The sequence below is a fragment of the Chrysemys picta genome, chromosome 7, assembly GCF_011386835.1.
Source record: "Chrysemys picta bellii isolate R12L10 chromosome 7, ASM1138683v2, whole genome shotgun sequence".
Taxonomy (NCBI): Eukaryota; Metazoa; Chordata; order Testudines; family Emydidae; genus Chrysemys; species Chrysemys picta.
This window is the reverse complement of record NC_088797.1, coordinates 87,631,259-87,650,553: the sequence shown is the minus strand read 5'-3', so window position 1 is coordinate 87,650,553 and position 19,295 is coordinate 87,631,259. Positions and strand designations below refer to the sequence as shown.

The 19,295-nt window shown below is 44.5% G+C and overlaps 1 protein-coding gene across 6 annotated transcripts in view; it reads right to left on the bottom strand.

The window, feature by feature from the left end:
- Positions 1–19,295, bottom strand: part of TBATA (thymus, brain and testes associated) — a 29,152-nt gene that overhangs the window by 1,586 nt on the left and 8,271 nt on the right. For 2 of the 6 annotated variants that reach the window (XM_065551956.1, XM_065551957.1), the window contains exons 2-9: positions 14,994–15,050; positions 11,436–11,683; positions 10,583–10,753; positions 8,466–8,557; positions 6,944–7,108; positions 3,947–4,097; positions 2,657–2,822; positions 2,076–2,125 (exon numbers count right to left, since the gene is read on the bottom strand). In XM_065551956.1, the coding sequence (XP_065408028.1) occupies positions 2,076–2,125; positions 2,657–2,822; positions 3,947–4,097; positions 6,944–7,108; positions 8,466–8,557; positions 10,583–10,753; positions 11,436–11,683; positions 14,994–15,050 (1,100 nt within the window). Of the gene's footprint in view, positions 1–2,075; positions 2,126–2,656; positions 2,823–3,946; positions 4,098–6,943; positions 7,109–8,465; positions 8,558–10,582; positions 10,754–11,435; positions 11,684–12,062; positions 12,274–14,993; positions 15,051–17,661; positions 17,800–19,295 lie in introns of those variants that run through there. The other 4 variants (XM_042856976.2, XM_065551959.1, XM_065551958.1 and 1 more) reach the window with 4 other exon arrangements.

Genomic DNA, 19,295 nt, shown 5'->3' with positions numbered 1-19,295 from the left:
CAGAGCACCCATGGAGTCGGCGCCTATGTCGATGTGGGTCAACACCAGTTATCACACAGAGTAGCTAACTCCTCACCCATATGGATAACATTTTCAGAGCCCAAAGGCCAGATTTTTAAAGATTTTAGGCACCTACAAAAGTAGATAGGCACCTAGTAGGATTTTCAAAAGCCCCTACACACCTATCTCCAATTGAAATCAATGGGAGCTAGGTACTTAGTAACTTTTAAAATTCCAACTGGGTGCTTATTTGCATCTTAAAGCATCTAAATACCTATAAAAATCTGGATCTAAGAGATGTAGTCTGTGTCTAAGTGCCTAAATCACTTTTGAAAATGGGATGTAGGCTTGTAAGTCTCAAGAGTTTTTGAAAATGTTTCCCACTGTTTTGGGTGGTTATAACAATACACTTTATTTAGCTAGAAAAGACAGACAAAAATTGCTCATAGCAGAGTTCATTTCGATAAACGCCAAGACTTGGAACAACTGAACTGTGGAGGAAGTGCCAGGTTTGCTTATTTGGATTTGAATACAGTATTTTGTTTTTTGAAAACTGGAGCTCAGGAGAATGGCAAGTCGCAACATATATTACTCTTTAAAAATCTAGTTTACTTATTTCTACTGGCAGGGATTTATGATTGGGCAAAATCTTCTTATTCACTTTAGCAGAATTTTCACAGAAAAACTAAGGATGAAATTCTATCCTGATCCCATGCCCAAATCCCAGCCAGACTGAAAACTTTCATTAATGATCTGGAAGATGGTGTGGACTGCACCCTCAACAAGTTTGCAGATGATATTAAACTTGGAGGAGTGGTAGATATGCTGGAGGGTAGGGATAGGATACAGAGGGACCTAGGCAAATTAGAAGATTGGGCCAAAAGAAATCTGATGAGGTTCAACAAGGACAAGTGCAGAGTCCTGCACTTAGGACGGAAGAATCCCATGCACTGCTACAGACTAGGAACCAAATGGCTAGGCAGCAGCTCTGCAGAAAAGGATCTAGGGGCTACAGTGGACAAGAAACTGGTTGAGTCGACAGTGTGCTAATGGCATTTTGGGCTGTATAAGTAGGGGCATTGCTAGCAGATCAAGGGACGTGATCATTCCCCTCTATTTGACATTGGTGAGACCTCATCTGGAGTACTATCAGTTTTGGGCCCCACACTACAAGAAGGATGTGGAAAAATTGGAATGAGTCCAGAGGAGGGCAACAAAAATGATTAGGGGGCTGGAGCACATGACTTATGAGGAGAGGCTGAGGCAACTGGGATTGTTTAGTCTGCAGAAGAGAAGAATGAGGGGGGATTTGATAGCTGCTTTCAACTACCTGAAAGGGGGTTCCAAAGAGGATGGATCTAGATTGTTCTCAGTGGTACCAGATGACAGAACAAGGAGTAATGGTCTCAAGTTGCAATGGGGGAGGTTTAGGTTGGATATTAGGAAAAACTTTCTCACTCGGAGGGTGGTGAAGCACTGGAATGGGTTACCTAGGGAGGTGGTGGAATCTCCTTCCTTAGAGGTTTTTAAGGTCAGGCTTGACAAAGCCCTGGCTGGGATGATTTAGTTGGGAATTGGTCCTGCTTTGAGCAGGGGTTGGACTAGATGACCTCCTGAGGTCCCTTCCAACCCTAATATTCTATGATTCTTTCACTGTGCATGCATTACTGTTCACTCAGAGGCAACCACAAAAAGGCTATCTGAACTCCTGCTCTGTGTTACCAAAATATAGCCTGCAAGGAATTTGCTGTCATTTATTTGTCTATCTGTAGTATATTCTTACTCTCATAGTAAGGTGTGAATGTTCAGAAAGTCTGATCAAGTGGTTAGAGCATTGGCCTCGGGGCCAGGACCTCTTTGTTTCTATTCTTAGCTCTGCCAGTAGCTCACTGTGTGACTCTTGGGAAATCACTTAACTCCTCTAAGGCATCACCCATAAAATGGGTAAAATACTTCCCTACCTCAAAGGTCTATTGCTGCTTAATTAATTAATGTTTATAAAATGTCTTAAGACCCTTGGATTCAAAGGGAGTATGTAATAAATACAAAGTATTTATTTAATATAATATTTTTACCTGGCTTATCTTCCGCTGGAATGGGTTCTTGCTTCTGACTCTGAGACAATCTGTTATAAAGAAATGCAGAGAAAACTAAGTATTTTTCTAAATCTAAAATTCTAAATTTTGAATAAACCTGGTAGTCATGAAAATGAAAGGTTGCATTAGTCTGCCACTTTGCCATTCACTTCCTGTGTTTATGTGTATTTTTATTTTCTAGTTACTCTGCTCATGCTATTGACTGGAAGTCCACATACAGGTACTGAAATCCAAGCCTCTGCACAATTTTACCAGTTCACCTTAATCTCTGACCCATGTGCTACTGAAACAATGGGCTCCCATTGAACAACGTCTGCAAGCCATGCCATTGACTTAAATGGGCTTTGGATCAGGCCCTCAGTTAAACCAGTTGAAATGGGGAGAGGGGAGCTAAGTAGGTGGACAAAATCAGTTTTATTGCTTGTTTGATGAATCTCTCTCTCTTCTTGCTGCTGTATATGCAAACTAATGTATCCAACATGTCTCCAGCCCTCAGTAAGTGAAATGTTTCAGTTCTGTCACACTGTGAACATCCAATTGAATAGTTTTTGTGAAAGAACCTGGCTGGATGATTCCTTCCCAAGTGTTGCCCTCTGGAGGACAGGCCCACTGCAGTCTGGGACATCTGGGACTGAAGCCTCTTGTCCATGCTTGTGCTCAAGGATTGGGGCTCCAGTTGTAGGTTGGCAGTTGCAGTCTGCAACATCTTCATAACAAGATCCTTTTCTGTAATGAGAGGAAGACAAGTAGGCAGCAGAAGAAACAATATCTCACCTGTGACGAGAGAGAGAGAGAGAGAGATTCCAATCTGGAAACATGTGAATGTCATAAAATGATTTCCCTATGCCCTGGATTCTGTCACTTTCTGCATGTACTCAAGCAGAGCAGAGAGAAGTTGATCCATCAGAAGTACAGCAAGACTCCAGTGATATCCTGTTCTTGGGCGAGTGGTATGTGTAATGGTCTCTTGCTGCAATACAGGTCCATGGAGAAACGAGCTACAGTGCTACCTAAGATAGAAGAGCCACTCTAGCTCCCACTATTCCCTTTTTGTGGAAATAGGGATTTCCCCAACTCAACTGGAACACACCCAGAGCAAATACCCTTAAAACGAATACAATAAATACAATCTGACCAACAATATTTATCTTCCTACAGCTGCATTTTTATATTGGAACTCAATAGTGAAGCCTGAATTCAGCAGCAGCAGCACCTTCAGCTGCAGCCTGTAACGCAGAAGCAAAACATTCAAACATAAAAGCCTGAAGCTAGGCCTCTAAAGTCCTATTTAAGCAGATAAATAAGTGATTTGACTTTCACTGGTACTAAGCACCTGAAGCCCCCATTGAGGTCAATGGTCCTCAGCACGTGTGGAAATCAGGTCATTGATTTAGAAGCCTTACTTTGAAAATTTTGGCCTACAGCTTTTACATAGAAACAGTCCTTTACTCTAATGCTGGGCCATATTTAATAACAGTCAGTGACACCCAAAAGACAATCACTGGCAGGAAAGATAGAATGAAGAAAAAACTGAGACTAGAGAGAGACAATTTTTAGAAAGCCATGTACGCCATCCATCTGTCCAGATTCTATACCAATCCCATCACCGGAGCCTCTGAGTCCTTGAACACCAAGCAAAATTCATATCCTTAGGGTTTTCTAATGACCTGGTTTGCAGTAACTGGTGAAGAACTAACAGATTCTATATGAAGGAATCTTTCCTCCAGAAGCAACTTTTCCCTCATAGAAAAATGTGTACTCCACAATCTCAGGTTGTTCTGAAAGGCTGTAAAGTGTGTATTGGGAATAAACTTGTGGTTGCTGAAGTAGAGATAATTAGGGTGCCAAACTCTGAGAATAGAAGTGGGTGTCTATTCCTCTTGCCCAGGCACCAAGTTGAGGTTCCAGGTTCTCCTCACCCCTCTGACCAGCTGTGAGCAGCCATTGCTGAATAGCCGACAAGGAGTCTGTCTGCAGGATCTGACACAGCAGCTCCAAAATCTGTTGGCAGAAGAGCAAAGTAGAAAGTGACAGCATGATCAGGTCAGAGTGACACCGATTGTACCTGGAACACAGACAAACAGGAGGTCATTAGGGTATGCATACAGAGGCACCTTGCTTATCTAGACACCGTACAGGTGTGGACTTTGTCTTTCAGTTTTATGAGTTACTGTTCCCTGCCCAGGGTCTAACCTACACATTTGAAAATATAATAAAAGAAGTAGAGGATGATCTATCAAAGCCTACTGTGCAAGGGTAAATATCCCCCTCTCCACCCCAACAGAGACTAGGCTAAGGCCCTGATCACGGAGTCAGTGTTTAAATTGGATTAAACTTGTTAGGACATTGGATCTTCTGTTGCACTGCATCTCACCCCTTCCTGACCAGTGTCCCTGTATACAGGCACTCAAACGCACCACATAAGAGTACATTATCAGTTGGGAGTGAACTGATGTCTCCATGTTCTGTGTTGTGTTTTTTCACCATCTCTTGTTTCCCTCTATCTATTGTGCCTATAGTTAGCAAATCAGGGGCAGGCCTAGTCACACTTGCTATACATGCTAAACTGGAACTTCTCATTCTCCTCCCAGCCTACAGAGGAGATGAATTTCAAAATGTTTCTTGGGCACTGCTGCAGATTCTCATGAATATCTCTTCTTAGTACCCCTTTCAGCTGCCTTTCTGAAGGCAGCTGAATTAACCTGGTGCTGTCTACTGTCACTTCAGCCTTTAAAAACAAAACAATATCAAATCCAAGATATGGGAAACAAACCGACTTCTAGTAAATAAACTTGTATCCGGGAGGGAGGGAGGGAGGAAGGAAATGACTCCTACAAGAGCAGTATTTATTCCCTTCCCATTGTTTACACATGTCAGTCCTCTATTCCCTGCCCACTACAGCCTGTCATCAGTCAACATTTTTATTAATGATCTCGAAGTAAATATCAATTTTTTTCAGCCAAAGATGAAGTCATACATCTAGGAACAAAAGAATGGCTAATATGGTCTTTGGATGTATAAACAGGGGAATAGTGAGTAGGACTAGGGAAGTGATTTTTACCTCTGCATATGACATTGGTAAGACTGATATTAGAATACTGCATCCAGTTATGGTGGCCACATTTTTAAAAAGATGTTGAAAAATTCAAGCAGGTGCAGAAAAGAGGCACAAAATTATTTGAACGTTAGAGAAAATATCTCTAAGAGCTCAATCTGTTAAGTTTATCTAAAAGACTATTGAGCGATGACTTGATTACAATGTACAAGTACCTTCATGGGGAGAAAACACCAGGGACTAAGTGGTATTTTAATATAACAGAGAAAGGCAGAACAAGAATCAAGGGCTAGAAGTTGAAGCCAGACCAATTCAAGTTAGAAATAAGGCACATAGTTTTAACAGTAAAAGGAACGAGGAGTACTTGTGGCACCTTAGAGACTATCACATTTATTTGGGCATAAGCTTTTGTGGGCTAAAACCCACTTCATCAGATGCATGCAGTGGAAAATACAGTAGGAAGATATATATACAGAGAACATGAAAAAATGGGAGTTGCCATACCAACTCTAACTAATCAGTTAAGGTGGGCTATTATCAGCAGGAGGAAAAAAAAACGTTTGTAGTGATAATCAGGGTGGCCCATTTCAAACAGTTGACAAGAAGGTGTGAGTAACAGGAGGGGGAAAATTAGCATGGAGAAATAGTTTTTAGTTTGTATAATGACCCATCCACTCCCAGTCTTTCTGCAAGCCTAATTTAATGGTGTCCAGTTTGCAGATTAATTCCAGTTCTGCAGTTTCTCGTTAGAGTCTGTTTTTGAAGTTTTTGTTGTTGAAGAATTGCAACTTTTAGGTCTGTAATTGAGTGTCCAGGAGGTTGAAGTGTTCTCCGATTGGTTTTTGAATGTTATAATTCTTGACGTCTGATTTGTGTCCATTTATAAATAAATAAATAAATTAATGGAGATATCCCATCTCCTAGAACTGGAAGGGACCTTGAAAGGTCATTGAGTCCAGCCCCCTGCCTTCACGAGCAGGACCAACTACTGATTTTGCCCCTGATCCCCAAGTGGCCCCCGCAAGGATTGAACTCACAACCCTGGGTTTAGCAGGCCAATGCTCAAACCACTGAGCTATCCCTCCCCCCTTTTTCTTTTGCATAGAGACTGTCTGGTTTGGCCAATTTACATGGCAGGGGACATTGCTGGCATATATCACATTGGTAGATGTGCAGGTGAATGAGCCCCGGATGGTGTGGCTGATGTGATTAGGTCCTATGATGGTGTCCTTGAATAGATATGTGGACAGAGTTGGCAAAGGGCTTTGTTGCAAGGATAGGTTCCTGGGTTAGTGTTTTTGTTGTGTGATGTGTGGTTGCTGGTGAGTATTTGCTTCAGGTTGGGGCAACCTGAAGCAAATCTGTAAGAGAGGACTGGCCTCTCCCAAGATCTGGGAGAGTGAGGGATCGTCCTTCAGGATAGTTTGTAGATCCTTGATGATATGCTGGAGAGGTATCACGCCACACACCCCAAAATGGCGCCCACTCCCCCAACGGGCTAATCGGCCATGCAGTCCCACCAAGGTGGGTTACTCTATTGATTCTGGCCATTAGGCCAAGCTGCCCTGCTTTACTGACTCCAGCCACTAGGCTGTAGTACCATGTTTTATAGTCAGAGTCATGAACACAGGACCTAACGGGGTGCTGTACAGTTTTTTTCCATACCTGACCTGGCACACGGGATGGAGTGTACCTACACTGCGACAGTCCTAAAGGAAAAACAGTCACACAGAGGAAGTGAGCAGCAGGAAGTTCCAGGTGTAGCTACTCTTTCTCATTATGTTCTACTTACTACCAGCTCTTGGTCCTGGAAAGACAGGGCAGCATCTTTGCCTTTGTTCTTCGCATTATTCCGGCACAACTGTTGGGATGTATGGTGGGCTGTTGCCCGAGAAGAAGGTGGGATGAGGCGCCCAGTTTCTGCTGAGTACTGTGTTGCTCTCCGGGGCTCTTCTGCCTGTTAAAATGCAAATGCACACATGCTTTCTGATTAGAGGGCTGAGAGTGGGACAGGGGTTGCACAGGAGATAAAATGTTTAATACAAGACTGAGTGTAAAAAGGCTGTGACAAAAGGGGAAATCTTCATTAAAGAGGTGCTTGGCTGTTGCAAAAAAATATGAATGCACCCGCTGCTGTTAAAGTGAAGCTACTGTGTGGTACTAAAAGTTCACCTGGGAGCTGTGTTTCTCTCCAGCTGTGAACTGTGCACTGATTTTGCAAACAATGTTTTATTTAAAATTGAAACTTGTGCACCACCTACTGCTGTCAGAAGAGACAGACAACTGAATGGTCAAAACCCAAACACTGCATCTAAACCCATAGCTATCCTTACGCAGCTATAATCGTTTATAAGTTAACACTGACATTATCTGGTCCCAGTATTAAAGAATGCTAATCCAGGGTGCCGAATCTGGTGCTCTTGAAAGTGAATGACTGATAGCACTCACTGGAGCGGATACAGTGCATGCAGAGGTTGTGTAAACTTCCTGTACACAGTGCTACATATGCACCTCAATCCTGATCTGTAATACGCATTGGTATTCTAGCTCTGCCCTCCCCCCGCTCCCCCAGCACTGCCAGTGTCCTTTGATCCTGACCTAAAACACCTCTGCTGGGTCCAGCCATGATCTTTCATGGCTCCATAATCTTGACCTGCAACATCCTGTAGGTCCTGATCCTCCCTCCACTGGAGATTAACAGTTGTGCCGTTGTGCGATTGTTTTGTGATGTGCTTTTACAAGAGTTTGAAACCAATTTCATCTGTACCCTAAAATAGATTTGAGCCTATGTGTCAAGAGGTGAAAAACTAGTGTTGACCCACTTCTCCTTTTGGTGTGGTCCCTTCTGTGTAGTTGTTAAAGACTCAAACTACAAATTTTGGCTCCAGATATTAAACACCATAGAGAATGGGATAGTAGAGATCCAGAAGTCATGATCCAGCACATTATAAAAGCAAAGAAATCATCTGCAAAATTTGGATCTGGGTTCAGATTTTGGTCAACCTTCAAAATTTGGGGATCTCCAGATCTGGGCATGGGTCACATTCCATTGCACATTTTGCCTTGTTTAGATTAGGAATAAGTAGCTTTAAATTATCTTTACAAAATAGATTTCCACATGACCCTTCAAGTCTTGATGCTGTCACTAACAGACATGGGCCACATGACTTACAGTAGTGATACAGCAGCCTCATGAAAAACTCTCTTTTTCTGCTCCCTCCCTTCCATTTCTTTATGTTATTCCAGGTGTTGGTTAGATGACACTCAATAGCAAAGCAGCCGTAAGTGTCATGCTCACAGTATGAAAAACTCACCACTTCCTTGTGCTCCATTTCAGTGGAGGAGGAAGCACTAACTCTGGCAGCGAGTTCCCTCAGTTCTTCTCTCCATGCATCTGACAACGAGCCTGTGAGAGATAGGAGACATGTGAGAAAGCTCAGTACAGTAGCACCACTTAGTTCCTCAAGGCTGATGGGAGGGGGGGAAGCCAGTACAAATTACCGGGGCCCAGCGGTCCGGAAGGGGGCCTGGGGCCCGGCTTCCTCCCCCTCTCGTCGGCCCTGTTTAGCCGGTCCGCCCTTACTGGGGGGCCCGAAAAATTTTTTTCACCGGGGCCTGAACCCACTCTCGGCAGCCCTGCTTATAAACCCTGCATATATCTGAACATAGACCACACCTTGAATTCCTCCCCTTAGGCATCCATGACTTCCTATTTTCACTGTGGAAAGGAATTTGCATGGTCTCATCCTGAGGCCAACAGTTCCCCTGCAGAGCTTGGATGGAAATAGATGCAAATAAATGGTAGCTACAACCACTGGATACATTACAATGTATTATGGGATGTAGTGTATCTTGAGCAGTGATACTCTTTGTATGAGAGTGAGTGGAAAGGAAGGTTCCCATATTTCACACCATGAATAGCCCTAGAAGTAACACAAACATGCACGTGCAAACGTCATAGTATAATACAGGAAGGAGATAGAGGCTCATACAGGAGGGAGGGTTGTTGCAGAGCTGGATGAGAGGATGAGGAGGGGAAGGAAGAGGGGAGAATCTCTCAAATCTCTGATCTTTTCCACTGTTAAAACCTCCTGTTTGGGCTCTGGGCTCTGCAGGGAGGATCAGGGCTGCGGGGGTACAGAAGGCTAAAAACGAGACCACTAAAATCATGGTGAGAGCCCTGTGCTCCACAGCCTATTGCTCAAGATGGGCAGTTCAGAATCAGACACACTGCCCCCTCCTTGGATTCTGTTGTATCAGGCGGTTGGTGCAACACCAAAGCATTGTGCGTGTCTGAGGTCTGATGCCTTCCAGGTGAAGGGAGAACCCATGGCTTCATATTGCCAAAAATAAAGCTGCTGGAGAATGGGGAGGAGTCCAGAACAAAGGGGCACTCTGCTCACAGTGATATCTCTGAAAGATGGGAAAGGACAAGCAGGCACCTCTAACCCAGTGGCTCTCAACCTTTCCAGCCTACTGTACCCCTTTCAGGAGTCTGATTTGTCTTGTGTACCACCAAGTTTCACCTCACTTAAAAACTACTTGCTTAGAAAATCAGACATAAAAATACAAAAGTGTCACAGCACACCATTACTGAAAAATTGCTGACTTTCTCGTTTTTACGATATAATTATAAAATAAATCAATTGGAATATAAATATTGTACTTACATTTCAGTGTATAGAACATAGAGCAGTATAAACAAGTCACTGTCAATATGAAATTTTAGTTTGTACTGACTTTGCTAGTGCTTTTTATGTTGCCTATTGTAAAACTAGGCAAATATCTAGATGAGGAAGACCTCTGAGTACCCCCAGTGCTATGCGTACCCCTGGTTGAGAACCACTGCTCTAACCTAAGAGGCTTTAGGATTAGGAAATAATTACTCACTCCATTTATTTGAGATACTGTTAATTAGGTTGTTTGCAAGGAACCAATTTAAACCTGATGATGATATTTAATGGCATGGTCCATCACTTAATTGCCATGGTAATTCCACTTGCTTGGGATACGTGCAAGCGATTAAGTGGTTCTCAAATAGGGCTATCTGGCCCTTGTAAAAATGAGACGCTGATGGTGCTTTTGTATGCAACAGGAAGACTTCTGCCAGGGCAAAGCTGTTTTTCCACCAATGCTGTGTGGCAATACATGATGTCTCTGAAACCTGGCATTATGTTCCTCTGGTTCAAAACCACTTCAGCTCAAAGGGGCAGGAAAAATAATCCGGCTGAGTCTTTTGTCAAAGTAAAACCTGAGCTACCTCCAGTCCTGTAGCAAGTCAAAACAAGTGAAGTCATTTGAGAACCATTTCAGGTACAGCATGATTAATTCTGTTAATTAAGGAATTCCACTTAATTGGACAAAAGGCCATCTAACAGGGCATCCCGATCAAGCAGTCTACTGCACTTGAGTGTGTGAGCAGCACACTAACCTACAGTTAACCTGGGGACCAGATTACTATGTGGATCTCCAATTGGCATCTGAGCCCCTGGTACTCCCAATATGGTAGTAGAAAGCTGGCCTTTTATCATTGGATGAGGTGACAGAGGGGTCAGCACAGACCACCCGTCATTAACCATACAGATGGGGACGCCATTTAAGCCTACAAAAGAAAATGAAAAGAGGCAAATATCAGTGAGTAACTCAATGGAAGAAGCACACAAGAAAATAGCACACAAGGTGTCTTTCACCTTGCATAACACACACAGCATTTACAGTTACTTTCTGCCTGAATAATAAATCTGTAGGTGCATGAGTTCTGCTGTGGCATACATAGATCAATTTTCCTCCCCTGCCCCAATAATACTGAATGGATTCCTGAAGCACCTCTGTTTATAGATCTCTATTTAGTCAGGGAATATACAATTTGGATGAATTACACTACCGCCTCTATCAACTTTAAACAGGAAGCCAAGCATGGGATAAATTCTTAAACTGCAAATACACAGCTGGGATTATTTTATCCAGATGATGCAGTAGCTGATTTTCTGAACTAGGTCCTGGGATGGAGCAAAGACATGCATGGGATTAACCTAAGGAGTCTCAGATCATCACTGCTGCTCAGAAGAATCACCAGGGCAACACTTAATCTAGAAACATTATGCAGTCAGAGTTCTACTACTTTCCTCATATCCCACTGTGCTCTACAATCAGGCCTGTGCTGAAGCATTACATGGATTTTTCTGTTTCCTCCCATCCCATCTGACCTCTGCTCCTCAACAAAGAAAGGCCACATCATTAATGCCTTCAATTCCTGTTTCCTGCCCCCCATCCTAAGGCCATACCTTGGATGTGGGTCACTCGGTGAGGATGGGGGTTGTGCCGTGAGAAGAAGGAATGGTGGCTGAGGTTGCCAAAGCGAGAGTTGTTCTTTGACTGGGGTCTCATGGCCTCCATACTAAACCGCAGTGGCGTGTTCAGGGCCACGTGTTTGAGTTTCCCTGCTAATGCTGTGATGTCTTTTCCTTTGAATGGGCCAGCAACTGGGCTCCTTAGCATCTCCATCTTCTCCTTAGCAGATATACACTTGGTTCTTGGAGAAAAAGAGAAGAAAACCACTTATCAGCATGCAATCACATTTTATGAAAATGTCTATATCTTAGGTACAAGTCCAGTTCATGAAAGGCAGAATAAGAGTCCATTCCAAGTGCAGGTTATCTTCCTCTCAGGGATTTCACCCCAAGTCCATTGTGACCAGGCAGAGAGATCCACCATCACCTATTCTTTTCCTCCACATCCCAAGGGATTGCAGCAAACTGCGGGAATCCTCTCCCTTATTGACATTGGAGCAGACTTTGTTAGAATGTTTCATTTACAGAAAGGGAAATCTTGGATCTGAATTTTGTACCCACCTGAAATGCTCTTAATGCTCTAGACAAATTTACTGAGGAAAAACAGCTTGAATGAAATACCTGAGTGAAGAGAAGCTGATAGGAAAGTTTGCTGTGTGTTGAACAGGTCCGTTCTGTATTTATGGGAACACTTTGTTGTTACCTGCAGGCCAGCAAGAGCTCACCTGAGTATGGAAGCTGAGAAACAAGCCCACACAGACTCCTGGGTTTCTGCTGACATGCAGAAAAAGGAGCCTTCTGAGGAAACCCCCATGAAAACAACTGAGAACTGCCCCAGCTGGCAGCTTTGATGGGTGACTCAGAGTCATGGCTTCCTAATCTGTCATCTGCTGAGACAGGCCAGGTTAGAAGTTCAACTTTACCAAAGCACTGAGAACACATTCTCAAGACTGACAAAAACTCCTCCACTCAGAGGATCGTTAGCTGGCGTTTCATCAGATGACTCCCAGCATTATCAGCATCAACGCTAATATGAGGAGCAGGAGCCATTTGCAGCATCATGCTCATGCTTCACTGCATTTCTTAGCTAGAAAAAAACATCATCGTATTTTACTGGAGTGTCTGGCTCAGTGTTCTGTTTCCTAGATCAGAAGCAGAGGAGACCCAGGAATATGTGGGTTCTGATTTTCCCCCATGATCATCTTAACTCAGCTCTGATCCTTTTGAAGTGCTACAAAAAAAGACCATTTTAGGACTCCCCACATACTTCCCGATGGCAGCCCACTGAGTGTCAGAGTGCTCTATGCTTTGGCAGGAACAAAGTTTTCAAAATGCTCTCTGTTGCAGCAGAAGAATGATGAGCAGGGAAGGTTTCTTTGGAAGTGATTTGCAGGCCCAGGCAGTATTTCAAACAGGGGCTATTAACTGCTGAGTAGAGCTGAGTGAATGCTGAATTTTGCCTGAATATTCATTGAGCCCTTCTGTGTTTACTTTACACATGAATACAAGTTGATTGACAGCCATGTTTGTAGAAATGGCATGTTTTCAGGCAACTCTTGTAGAAAGTGAATTTGAATTCATTACCATAAGTATTAGCACCAGAAACCTGATTCTAAGCATTGTGCTCATCCAATCAGGGAACAGAAACATACTCTGTGTACTATGGGCAAGACTTGGGGTGTTGGGAAAAAGGTGGTTTAGAGCAGGAATGGGCAAACTACAGCCAGCAGCCGGATGTGGCCCCTCAGGGCTTTGGATCCAGCCCGCGGGATTGCCCACCCTGGCACCGTGGGCCCCGTGCCGCTCTCAGAAGCGGCCGGCACCACTCCCTGCGGCCCCCGGGGTGGGGGGGAGAGGGCTCCGTGCATTGTCCTCGCCTCCAGGCACTGCCCCCCGCAGCTCCCATTGGCTGGGAGCGCGGAACTGCAGCCAGTGGGAGCTTCGGGGGCGGTACCTGGAGGCGCGGCAAGGGCAGCGCATGAGAAGCCCTCCTTCCCCCCTCCCCCAGGGGCCGCAGCGCTTCCTGGAGTGGCGCGGGGCCGAGGACAGGGCAGGAATGCAGGGAGCCTGCCCTGGCCCTGGTGTGCGCCGCTGCCACCCTGGAGCCGCTTTAGGTAAGCGGTGCCGGGCCGGAGCCCGAACCCTGCCTGCATGCCGCCCCCCACCCCCTGCCCTAAGCCCTCTGCCTGCACCTCGCACTCTCCTGCACCCCAACTCCATGCCCTAAGCCCCCTCATAGGCCCCACACCCCTGCGCACCTAACCCCCTGCCCTGAGCTCCCTGCTGCACCCTGCACCCCTATGCACCCCCTCCCGCAGTCCGCATCCCTCCTGCACCCCTGCCCTGAGCCCCCCTGCATTCTGCACTCTTCCTGCATCCTAACCCCCTTCCCTGAGGCCCCTCATAGACCCCGCACCCCTCCTCTGCCCCAATCCCTTGCCCTGAGCCCCTTCCTCCACACCGCATCCCCTCCCACATTCTGCACTCCCTCCCACACCCCAACCACCTGCCCCAGCCCTGCATACAATTTCCCCACCCAGATGTGGCCCTCAGCCCTAAAAGTTTGCCCACCCCTGGTTTAGAGCCACCTTTGCACCCTACTGAGGCTGGGGGCAGCCAGGGGACAGTTCATCCCCTCCTGTAAGTATAAGAACAGCCTCAGGTTGCTGTAACCTTCCCCAGCTATAATAGCCCCTTAGATGGCTGTTCTGCTGTCTGAGAATTACTCCAACATGCCTTTTCTCCCTGACGTGCCCCCTATCTTTGGAGCAGGGCATGAAGAGATGGCATACAACTGGCTATTCGGCTTCTATACCAGCCTGGAATTCACCTACAAAAGGGGAATCCTGTTATGCCTCCTTTGTCCCAAGGACAGTGTAAAAGGGCCAGCTCAAATATAGAGACTCTAGCCCTGGACATCCAAATAAAACAGCTCACTCTGAAAGCACTGAACATCCCCAACAAACTGCTCATAAACAAGCCACAGACCAAGGATTATCAGCAGAAATTAGTGAATAATTTCATACCGCAAATATAGTTCAGAAAAATGTTCTCTTTTTGCAAACAAAGTGGGAACAGGAAACATGGTGAAATTCATTGTGAATTATTTGTTATGAACAATTCACCCAGGTTTAGTTCTGGGAATGGATGCTGCCTCTGTAGTTATTCACCCATGGTTTCAAAATGAAAACCAAAACCAGACTTTTTAATGGTATGTCACTCAGTGTTGTTACCGCACAATGTAACTTGAACTCTGCTTATGTCACTGCACAGGAAACCTGGTGTGTGCAGGTTTATTAGCTAGAAAGCTAACACTCAAACTCCAAGCAGAATGTTTCTTTTGTCTGCCTGATGGAGATGGGCCCAGCAGGCTTCCCTCTGTCAGCAATGAAACACCTATCACCACCCCATATGACCATTTTTAAGTCAGAAGCCCCATCAGCTCAGTTACTGTTTGCAGGGGTACAAGCTGCTGCTTTCCCACCTGCTCACTCATGGCATTGCTGCTTAGGTGTTTCTTCCAAATGTAGGGAATGGCACTTGGGTACTTACTCCAGCTGCTGAAGAACAGGTTCCAAGTTCTTTATCTCTGTTGCCATTTTAGTGATTCTATGACAATACAGAAAAGTTGGTGATTATTCCAGCATCCGTAGCTGCACAGTTCAGGTGGGAATTCAGACACATGGATTCTATGTACATGTACTATATACACCTATGGAGAAACTCTCCATCTATTGTGTGGGGAGACAGAAACTTTCTTCACACAATTGCTATAATTTAAGGTACATTCAGGTCCTAAACTCACTTATACCATGGTTTGAGAGGTGTTGAGCTCTCACAACACTCAAACCATTGACCTCTCTTTGTGTCTGTTTCCTCACCTGTAAAATGGGGCTAACAATATCTACCTCACAGGGGTGTTGTGAGGATTAGTGAATGTTTATAAAGCATTCTGCAAGGGGGGAATATTATTAAACCACGCTGTTTTGGCAGGTGCTTCCTGAAGTAGCATTTACAAATAGAAACAAAGAGGTACTCCCTCAGGGCTTTAATGGGTTCCCTCAGGAAGCAACGGGCAGTGAAAAACACCCACATGACACTGGTCACCTTGTGACTGCACAATGAATCCCTAAATCACACAACAGGCCCTGGGTGTGGGTTGGTGCTTAGCATGGATTAGTGGGAGTCATTGCTCAGTACCCATGGACATAGGTTTGTTTCAAACACTCCACCCGTGCTAACAAAGAGCAGAACAAACCACAGGAAGAAGCTTTAGGCGCTATCATTTCCCTCTACCCTCTGTTTCATAATTCACCAATTCAAATGTAACTAAAGTGGAGCCCACTGGGGAAATCATTGACATACAGTTTATCTGTGTTTGCTTGAGCATTTCTTTAGCTAGGAGCTTAGAAACTACAGCTTTTTAAAGATCAGTGCCTGAGTATCTGTTTGAAAGCTATTTTGTCCATGCCCCACCTAGGCCAAACCACCCACCTGGCCACCCCCACGCTAATTCTAAAGAATGCCTGGTGCTGAAGAGGCAGCTGGGCAGCAAGCAAAGGAAGTTTAAAGAAGTATTTTGCAAACCTGTAGTGTGGATCTCAGTGACCAGGTCTAGGAGGAGATTATGATACCCACCTCATATTCAGCAGCACCCCAGCAATGCAGTCACATGTAAACAGGGGCCCGTAAGAAGTCCAGCCAGCCCTCACCAGTCATCAGACAGATGACACCTTAACAAGTCACTGTGAGTTATTTAATTAAAGTTCATTTAAATAAATCCTCTGAAAATAATCATCTCCCCAGTAACTTGGGGCTGGTTCTTCCCCTTGTGAAACAGACTTGTGGCAGTTTCACTGTTGTGATCCATCTACCATATGAATCAAAATTGTGAGCTGTATACATATAGTTGGTTTCCCAGCTGAGGTGTACAGGATTGGTATATTTTGTACTTTAATTAGATGACCTAATCAATCTTTTCACCCCTCATTTCTATAACTCAGTGGTTCCCAAACTTGTTCCGCCGCTTGTGCAGGGAAAGCCCCTGGCGGGCCAGGCTGGTTTGTTTACCTGCCGCGTCCGCAGGTTTGGCCGATCGCAGCTCCCAGTGGCCGCGGTTCGCTGCTCCAGGGCCAATGGGAGCTGCTGGAAGCAGCGCAGGCAGAGGGACGTACTGGCCGCCGCTTCCAGCAGCTCCCGTTGGCCTGGAGCAGCGAACCGTGGCCACTGGGAGACGCAATCAGCCAAACCTGTGGACGCGGCAGGTAAACAAACTGGCTCGGCCCGCCAGGGGCTTTCCCTGCACAAGCGGCGGAACAAGTTTGGGAACCACTGCTATAGCTCTTTGAAAACTCCCTAAAAATGTATTTTAATTCAGATGAAACCTTCCTAACAGTAGTATGCCCAGAAGGTAGACTGCAATTTAGCAGAGCTAGATTCAAATCCTAACTGTTCCACAGATCTCTTGTGTGACCTGGGGCAAGACACTTAATCTCTCTATGCTTCAATTCCTCCACTGTAAAATGAAGATAAACAAATGATGGGAGAAGATAAGTACCATTATCTTATCTATTTACATAGATTGTAAGCTATTCAGAGCAGGGACTGGTTCATTCTACATTTATGTACAGCGACTAGCACAATGGGGCTCTGTACCTGGAGACCCCAACCAAGATCAATGGTAATGCAAATAAATACATAAAATAATGCCAGCAGAGACTCTGCTAATCATGTAAATAGTCAGAGCCAAGAAACAAAACTAGCCTGACCTTGCAAAATGCTGAGCACTCTCAACTCCTTCTGAAACCAATGGGAGTTGAGAGTCCTGAATACCTCATAGGCTCAGGTATGAGATAAGAAAAACACAAACAGTAATAACCAAGGTAACGTGGGGGCGTGGACACTCAAACATGAGGGCTATAAAAGCAGCAGCACTAAGTCTTAGACTTTGGGAATTATGAAGCTACCTACCTGCCCATCCCAGCCATTTTATGTGCAAGAGTACCTTTCTTTTCACACACAGGTGGCCCGGGACCATAGCTTGTTTGTACATATTTGCATAAATCAGGGCTACTTGCTAGAAGCTCCCTCTCCCCAGCTTCCTACATTTCAGAGGGCTGCTGTTTCAAAGGGAAAGTTGGGACTGTGATATTTGAACAAAGAAAAGCAGTAAAAGCCAGAAATGTGCCTGTTATTAAATATATATAAAGGACCTACTTACCATTTACACTGCTACCATAGCTTGGGGAATGAGTCCCCTTTGCTCCCACGGTCTGGAGGGAGACGTGCAAAGTTACCTCACTTCTGTTAAAAAGTCTGTTTACTTTGTGCCTGATTGTGTTCAGGTTGCTAGGTTACACTTTTGGTGACAGCAGCCAAGCCTCCCCCCCCCTTCTCCCAGTGTTCAATTTCCCCTCTTCCTCCACCCCAAACGGGGCTGTCAAATAACCCCCCTTGCTCTTTACCTTACTAATCTTATTCTCCATTGCTCTCCATAGTTACATCTTGAAGCTTTCAATGTGAGAGGCAAGTAAGATCAGCTTGGGTGTGTCAAAGTGGTAGAAGCAAGTTCCAGCACTGTACATCTGAAGCTAAGTACTCATAGATCTAAACAGACAGACTCACAGCCAAACCACATATGCCTCCTGTAAGACAGATAATCTTGAGAAAGGACTAGGCTACTTGAATACCTAATGAGATTTGTTTTTCATTCTGTTGTTAATTTTCTCTTCTGGGAGCAGTGGCGTAATCAGTACTTCAATTCTATGGGGGCAAAATGTACTTCTTGAGGCTCGGAACTTTTCCTGCTAATTTAAAAACCCTAAGGATGCAAAGTGTAATGCATTTTCTCTGGAATTATTATTGCATATACACATTGCATATAAATAGGAAGGCAGATATTTAAACAGATGAAGCACATTCTACCCTGGACAGCTGCCACTGTAGAGAAGTATATATTCCATTAAGAGAATGTGGCATGAGGTGTGTATTCAGTCATACTTACCTTCACCAAACAGTCCCAATATGTGCATACCTGGCTGAGAAAGAAGTTCATGGTGCCTATTGGAAAAACAGTAAGACACTGAAATCTGGAAATAAAAGGCCTCCAGTAGGCAGAGATTTGGAAGTGATCTAGTGGGAGGCCCTCCAGACTCTGAACAAGGTGTTTAAGAGTAAATTATCTTTACTAACTTTTTAATGATTGAGAGAAAATAGGATTCTCAAGCAGAAAATTTTCACTAAGTGAGTACTAAACATATAGCAAAAATTGTCATAGGAGGCCATCACAGCAAAGACTAGGCATGAATTTAGGATTTAGAATCTAGACTTTTACTGCAAGAATGTGGGCTGAAAGTTACATAAAATGTAGCAGACTTGTTAGGACAAAATATTTTTTCCTGTTCCTAAAATCGTATTATGTTCCAACGAGCTAAGTTCCTTCATGTCCTCACGCTATATCAATTGGACCAAAAATTGCACAAATTGTGGATACGCTCCACTGCTTTACCTGCAGTTATACAAGCTAGGATAAGATTTACATCAGCTACCAATCTTTATGCTTCAGTGCATGAGCTGATCATCAGCTGCAATGAGGAAGAAATTTCCCCACCAACTCAACACAAACACACCACACAGCTACACATTTGGGCATTTTCACCTTTTTCTGCAGCATTCAGTAGATGTTCCTGTCAAGGAGAGAACACAAAACTAGATGGAATGTTGATCTTTCTTGTGTTTCTGCTGCTGCATTATTAGCCCATGGCATGAATATGTATTGACATTCATCTGTTTTGCATGCTACCACTGTGTTAAAGTCTGCCAATTTGAAACATAGGCTCAGTAATGCACTGTGAA